We start from the raw sequence: 8,401 nt of genomic DNA, 5'->3' as shown, positions 1-8,401 counted from the left end.
CTCAAAGAGGGGAAAATAATTTCCTTTTAAATAAGTCTTCTCTTTTAAAAAGTATTAATAAATTTTTGCAAACTTTGTATTCGTAGCAAACGTTAATATAATAAAGTTTTGGATACGGAGCACAAACTACAGTATTATATTAATCGTGTTTTGAAAATACAACTTATTAGTAATATAAGTAAAAAGATTCAAACGAATTTTTATTTAAAAAGCTGACAAAATAATGAATAAAATAATTGTAGTTTGAGAAATTATATAAGTAATTAACATTAATAAGAACAAATTTTGAAATAAAAGAAAAATATATGGGTCAAAAAATTAATATGATGTGTAACTATATAACATAAACTTTAGTAGAATTTAAATTAAATTTTAACGAAAATACATTTATGATGTGAGACTACACGATAATATTTTCACTAAATTGATATAAATGATAAAAGTACTTATTAACAATATATCATTGTAATTATGAAAGAAGAACAGAAGCAAATATTGTATCATGTTAACAACTTTTCTGCTATCTGTCGAGATAAATTACGCATTTGAATTATGCGTTGAACTTTCTAATTTTTATTTGTGAATGGTAAATAAGAAATGATTGATCTTCAGGAGAATAATGTATAATGACTCACGGTTGTTGTATAAAATACAGTTCAATCTAAGAAGCAAATATATATCTTTGCAAACCTAATAAATTTATAGCATTAAGCGATAGTAAAAAGCAGATAGAATGTTAGATTCTTTGTGCTTTACAACTTAAGAAATGAATGTTTGCATAATTAAAAAATAATAAGTTACGTTACTTTATTAAATTATACTACTAAAGTTTTGGTCAGGACCAGTAGAATGTAAAGACTTCAACGGAACAAAAACTTTGAGATGAAATGAAACCAAATAATTTTCTATACATACTTCTTCGAACGAAAATGTAGTCATACTAATATTATGTTTGTCGTTAGCCCATATTAGGCCTATTGGGCCTGTGCTGGGCATCAACATCTAGTCTTCTTAGAAGCAGAGTAACGTTTTTGTTGGAGATACTCCACTTTAAACTGATTTAGGGCGTAGAATGTTTCCCGTTCAATTTTAGTCATCGTTCGTTCGGTTAAAAAAAAAAACTTTTAAAACATTTTAACCATTTGTTATACAATTTATTTTTGGGAAAATGGCTAAAACTTTTCAATATATTATATTTCGCGAAAAGTTCAAATCTACTCGTATTCACGAGAAACCGAAAAATCGATCCAAATTGAAAAATTGAATCAAACGAAAAAAATCGACGATTGCTTGGTTTAATTTGTTTTTAATTTTTAATTTAAAAACTGTTTATATATAATTTGGTTTTGATTATAAGTAAAAACTATAGAATCGAATCACCTATATAGATACCTAGCTATTTAAAGATTATAATTACATATCTCTCTCTCTCTCTCTCTCTCTCTCTCTCTCTCTATATATATATATATATATATATATATATATATATATATATATATATATATTATCGTTTTGTATTCGTGAGTTGCTTTATAAATTATACTAAGCCACCTCTTTTTCTTTAGAATATAATTCCCTACATTAATATCTTTTAAATATATGTAGGAGGAAATTTCACCTTTAGCTAATCCTGCCGTTCTTTAAATAGTCACTAGTACTTTCTTGGTTCCAATTAATTTATGTGATATTTTTTTCTTCGAGAGATTCAAACTGCATGAACTTTGATCAACATATTAAAATGTTTTTTTTCACCAAATCGATATGAGAAAAGTTGCAACTTATAGTATGTTTCATGTAGTTTTCAAATATATAGATTTTAATCTTAAAATATTGAGTTAATCTAATCCAATTTATCTTCAAATTAAGTTTAATCAAATTGAATCTTTAAAAGAGAAAAGTATCACATAAATTGAGACGGAGGAGTTCCATTCTTTAAACTAGGGGTGTCAAATGGGCGGGTTGAGCTAAAATTTGGCCCAATCAAAATGGGTTGAGCTAATAAATAGGTTGGGCTAAAATTGGCCTAAAAGTTATTTGAGCTGAAATGGGTTGGGCGGAAATGGGCTGGGTTATCACCCGCCCAACATGACCCAGTTTTTGAAGGTCTATTTCTTGAAAAATATTTTTCATGGAAAATATTTTCGAGAAAAACATTTTTCGTGAAAAATATTTTTCCTTCATATCAAACACACCACAAACTTATAAGATACGTGATGAAAAGTGAATACATAAAAAAAAATAAAGTAAATCTCAAGCAATAAACCCAAATTTAAGTAAATCTTAAAAATGGGCTAGAATTGGGCTAAGTTAGAGATAACTTTAAAATGAGTTATGTTGGGTTGGGCTAAATTCAGCCTAAGACAAAATTCTCTTGAGCCCAACCCATTAAATTTTGGGCGGGTTGGGCGGGCCATCATCTTTTGGGCCGTATTTGACACCCCTACTTTAAACCCTTAGATATGTTCTTTTTTATTCTTAAATAGTCCGTAAGGTTTATATTTTTTACATGTACTAGTGAATTTGTCCGCGCTTTGCGTGGTGATAAACAAAAAGAGAAAAATAACCAAATATTGTTATAAATTTTACAATAAAAACCAATTTACTAATTAAATAAGTTAAAAGAGAAAAATATTATTTGTACAGTCATGTCTAAAGAGATAACATCGATAGCCAAGACAATTTTATAACAAAATCATATGCATAAGATTTTCCCGTATTTAGAAATATATACCACATACAATAACAATTAATCAACATTCTAATCTACAACAAGATTCTTCTATTTTATATTGTTGTTGATCTCTACCCAACAAAGCCAAGAATGCATATATCCTGCATATTTGTCACTTCCAACACATAAGTCTAAGAAAAACAATCCTCTTTCTAAAAAAATTCTTTAGTATCCTCTATAGAAATAGCTCGTTAATCTTCAAGATCTGTTTTGTATTCGATCAAAATGATCAGAAAGTTTCTATCAGCATGTGTAGGTAACTATTATGGTGACAACTCTATATATAAATGAAGATGATAAACAAATAACAAAATCAGTTTTAAGATTGTTAAGTATCTGCTCCACTTATTATAAACCCTAATGTTGGCTTAAGAGATGTGTCTCCTCATATTCTCTTAGACTAGCTTTATGTATAGATACAACCTTATGCCGCTTCAACCTACTTACTAAGGTTATTTGTATCATATTACCAAATAGAGAAAAGGAATTTTTTTTGTCTTACAAATAATACTCCATTATCAAACCTTTAACAGAAAATTAAACACAAATTCCTTTCATTATAAGGAATTACAAGAAGCAAACAATTTATTCTATTACAAAAATTAAAGAAACAAACCTTATATGTTGTTGAAGAAAGAATGGATCTCTTAAGGGAATTAGGAGAAGAAACTAAGCCTGAGTTAATGTGTAAAATCTTTATCGGGAATTCAAGTTGTGAGGACGGGTTTTAGAAAATATTTCAAAGGATGTGCTAATGTATTCCACTTTGGTTCTTAGCTTGCTGTCTATTAGGAGGAGCAAAAAAAAAAAAAAAAAAAAACTAAACAGCTGCCAAATGCATCTAGTCAACCACTTCAGCATATAGAAAAATATTTACAGCCTGATTACTTATACAAAAGGATGACAATGGTGGATATTTTTTGGTATAAAAAACATTAATAATTTGAGAAGCATAACATCATGTGCTTTTTCAGCTGTGTCCAGTCCAAACCTATATAGTAGTATTGTTTCCTTGAACCATGAGTTATGGATGCAAACAGACCCTCCGTTCCTCTAATAATGACCTTTAATTGCTTGTAAAATAAATGGAATGAATGACTAAATCAGTTACGACAGTCCATGAGTTGTTTTTAGTCAATATGAAAATCGTCACTACAACAAAAGAGACTTTTAATGGCAATATATTTTCCTTTTAGTGGCAATAGTTATTATAAAAACATTTACCAACAATTGGTTAATGCCATTAGATCCAAGGTCGCTAAAGCCTTTAGCGGCATTTATTGTTAGGCTAAAGTTTAGTATTCATAGGTAATAATTGATTCTAGAATATAATTAGCTGCAATTAAGTTATTGCCGCAAATTAATTGCCGCTAAAAGTATATTTTGCTGTAGTGATCATGAATATATTATTTTTTTTAACCAGAAAACGAGTTAAAAAGCCAAAAATATGAGAAAATAGATAAATATGAATGGTGGCCATAGAGAGGTGCCACATCACCTTGTCTATGCCTAACTTTATATTATATATAGATATAGATTCCGTTCCTCCACATTTCTATTTCATTTAATTTTAGTTCATGACTTGTTGATTTTATTTTATTTTCTTCTTAAAATTACATCAACAGAGCATCTTTAAGATAAATTGATTCTTTTAATGACTCTCCAGTTTATCTAAGGTAAGAAACTCCTATATGTTGGAATGTAACGCTTTGACCACTAAAGCAAATTCGTCCCATGAGATCGCACCATTATCCAACAAATCAATCAATTTTACTAAAAAAATTGACAGAAACCGAAAAACTTGAAATAAAGGACAAAACTAGAACAAGAAAAATGACTTAATTGATCTGATCTGATTCTTGCATTGTACAAATTGAATTTGTTGATTTAATTTTCTTTTAGGTAAAATCGATCTGAACCAAACCATGAACGTCATGTATCCTATTTCCATGTTTGAATCTTAAATAACCAAATAAATACTCCACGAGTCCCATTTTAACCGTCGCTTAGTTCAAGTGAATTGCCACTTTAGGAAATGAAGACTAAAGTTAGCAATTGATTTCCAACTATAACATTAGAAATCGAATGTTCTTTTTAATATTGCTCAATTCTCAAAAAATATTTAATAAATAGGGATAATTTTATAAGCTAGACCTTGAATTTATTATCTTTTTTACTGGGTCTGAAAAATGCTAGAACAATAATTAAAATGCGGAGTAGAAATCTTAACATCTCGATTGAGATCTCCATGAAGTAAAAACTTACTGGGTCTGAAAAATGCTAGAACAATAATTAAAATGCGGAGTAGAAATCTTAACATCTCGATTGAGACCTCCATGAAGTAAAAACAAACAGACCGCATTTTTTCCCCTTGTTACGTACATCGTTTAAAACATCTACTTATTTATTTTTAATAAAATTAAGAATAGAAAGTTTTTTTTTTTTTTTCTAAAAGAGGGAGAAAAAAGAAGCTGCCTGGAAATAGAACTCTTGGTGGAAGAGTTGAGACTCATCCATCATTGCCAATATAAAAACCAACCAAAACGACATAAAAGCAAGCATCATCACTTTGTTGCCCCACATCATTTCTTAGAATATTATTAGCATAATCATATAATTTTGTCTATAACAGTGAACTAAAGTAGCACTAAGGTTATGGATTAGGCCACATGATGCTTCCTCTCTCCAACTCAGAAGCCTCGCATGAAACCTCCTCTGACCTCTCAATCCTCAAATTTCCACTCTTTATAACGAACCCTCAACACACTTTTTTCCACTCAACTCAATATCTCCTCCTCCAACTTTGAATATTTTCAAGAATTTGAACATAGAAAATTAGATTCCTCTCCAATTGCCTTTAAATTCTCTTGTTTCATTAAAAGATCAAAGAGATGGGCTCACCACAAGAGAATTGCTCACTTGATTTGATTAGGGAGCATCTTCTTGATGATGTTCCTTTCATGGATTATTACTGCTCCCAAATAACCCAAACCTCCTCCTCTTCTCAATCTTTAGACTCTAGTGTTAATAATAATTCATCTGAATCTCTGGATCGAACTTTCTCTTTTGAAACAACTTTCAACTTAGCTGAAAGTTCGAATGTTGATATCTCAAGCTTCTTTAGTAGCTCAAAAACAGAGTTCGATTGCTTTTTCGAGTTGGAGACTAAACCAAATGTGTCAGCTGCTCGTATCACTTCGAATTCTCCGAAACAAACAAGCTTCAAAGAACGCAAGCCTTCTCTTAACATAGCGATACCCGCGAAGCCAATTGTTCAGAAAGTGGAAGTTGCTATGGAGAGCGAGAAGAAGCATTACAGAGGAGTTAGGCAACGTCCATGGGGGAAGTTTGCGGCGGAGATTCGTGACCCTAACCGTAAGGGAACCCGGGTTTGGTTAGGAACCTTCGACACCGCCATTGATGCTGCCAAGGCATATGATAGGGCGGCGTTTAAGCTTAGAGGAAGCAAAGCAATACTGAATTTCCCTCTTGAAGTTGCAAACTTTAAGCAACAACATGATGTTGAGATTCAGCCACAGCCAGTGAACTCGGGGAGGAAAAGGGTGAGAGAAACAGAGAATGAGGAGCAAGAAGTTATCAAGAAGGAAGTGAAAATAGAAGAAGAAAGAGCAGTAACTGCAGCTCCATTAACGCCATCAAGTTGGTCAGCAGTTTGGGACTGTGGAAATGGAAAGGGCATTTTTGAAGTGCCGCCACTATCACCATTGTCTCCACATATGAGCTATTCTCAGCTGGTAATGATATAATCAGAGGACAACTACTACATAATAGGGATGTTAGTATTTGATAAGTATGCACCTGACAGCAAAGGAAGTCTGAGGTGAATTTTCAGAATTAGGATTAGGATTAGGATTCAAGAGAAGATGGAGAAGAGGGCACGTGTTCTTTGGGTCTTGAATCTTTTATAATTTTATTTATTAAGCGTTATTTAATGTAAATACGCAATCAGTCCAGAAGTTTGTTCAATTGATCTTATTCATCTTTATAATTTGGAAATATGAAAGCATAGACATTTATATGAAGCAGAATATCTCCCGTAACTAATGATGAAAAGTGTGTGAAATGCTCACAATTTAAAATCACACTCCTTGCGTTTTAATTTGTTTTTTTTTTGTTTTGACTTGACACACAATTTGAGAAAGTAAATTTTTTTTTAAAATTTTATGATCTTAAACTAAAAATATAGGTACCAAAAATGATGCTTTTTAATTTTTTAATCTTAAATATGTCATGTGAAAAATTAAAATTAAAAAATTATCAAAAAGAAAAAAAACATTCTTTTTAAATGAATTACCAAAAAAATCAAGACAAATAAATGTAAAACAAGGGAGTACGAAATAAAGTAGGCATTATAAAGCGAAAACCTTTCGAGGTTTGTGAAATGGTCCCAATTTAAAATTACAAGGAAAAAATATGTAACATTAGCCCCAAAAACTAAAAAGACAGAGGCAATGTATTAGTTATAAGAACACAACACGTGGCCAACGCCAAAGTTAACAAGTGGCAATACGTACAAGTCTAGTCATTCCCAGGTCAACAAGGTCGCTTCGGCAAGGGATTAGGGAATTACCCGGGAAGTCTGATCCGAGTTCATGGCAAGTTTACTCTAGATGCACCGTATCGGAGTAGGACGGTCTTAAACCAAAGTTAAGTGTCTGGACAGTCATCAATATCCCGATATGATGAACTCACCACACCAATGGACTCCAGAATATCCGAGATCATGTACGGCAGTTACAAATCAGCATGCACTATGTACGGATCGTGGAGATAATTATTGGGAAAAGGGTCAAATATAAGCTTCTACTTTAGTTTAATAGTTAAATATATCCTCCGTTAGTCAAAATAGATAAATATCCTTTACGTTAACAGTCAAAGTAGATAAATATCCCCTTGCGTTGAAGAAAATACACAAATATACCCCTCGTTGATAGGATCCCCAATTCCACCATTAATTACCCGATTTAACTTTAAAAAACTCATGCCCGACCCGCCCCTACGTGCAAATTAAATTCTTTTCATCCAAATATACCCACCGCCACTACAATCGACCCAACACAACCACCACCACCATCGCCACCCTTTGTTTAGTACTCCCGCATTTTGTTGATCATATTTCGTCCTTTTTCTTCCTTTGGATCTCTGATGTGCTAAATGGCAGCTTATGTTGCTCTTCAACCTGGTGTAGTATTTGTAATTCTCTTAGACTTGTCATGTTATCTTTCAGATGCATAGTGGAAAGATTCAATTTGCTATATCTGTCTGTGATAAAATTCGGCATTTCTTGATAAGTGATAAGTGCATGAACTTCTTTTCCTGTGAGACATGAATTTGTCCTTTTGTTCTGGAAATATTCCATTACCATGTCCATGAATTCATCTCTAAATCAAAAAAATTCCATAATATCTGATTAAAAAAATTAATGCAAGGTCTGGCAATTTTGTACTATCCTCAATTGTCCATGTAAATTCCAATTTTCGCCCACAGTTTCATCCCTTCTGTTGATCATTTTATTGATAATGTCTTTATCCATGTTGTGTTTTATTGTTCATGATAATACTATATTTTTAATAAACATTTCCTAATGTTGGAAAGGCATGCGTGGTTGAATGATCTATGTACATGGGTGGCGGTGGTGGTGGAAGTGGT

At 31.8% G+C, this 8,401-nt stretch overlaps 1 protein-coding gene across 1 annotated transcript; it reads left to right on the top strand.

The window, feature by feature from the left end:
* Window positions 1-5,375: 5,375 nt before the first annotated feature.
* Window positions 5,376-6,774, top strand: LOC132056720 (ethylene-responsive transcription factor 5-like). The gene has a single exon (XM_059449035.1). The coding sequence runs from the start codon at window positions 5,623-5,625 to the stop codon at window positions 6,496-6,498; it is 876 nt and encodes a 291-aa protein (XP_059305018.1). The 5' UTR covers window positions 5,376-5,622; the 3' UTR covers window positions 6,499-6,774.
* The last annotated feature ends 1,627 nt before the right edge of the window (window positions 6,775-8,401 follow it).

This window comes from Lycium ferocissimum, chromosome 5, assembly GCF_029784015.1.
Source record: "Lycium ferocissimum isolate CSIRO_LF1 chromosome 5, AGI_CSIRO_Lferr_CH_V1, whole genome shotgun sequence".
Lineage (NCBI taxonomy): Eukaryota > Viridiplantae > Streptophyta > Magnoliopsida > Solanales > Solanaceae > Lycium > Lycium ferocissimum.
Note: the sequence above shows the minus strand (reverse complement) of the source record. Positions and strands in the feature narration are given on the sequence as shown.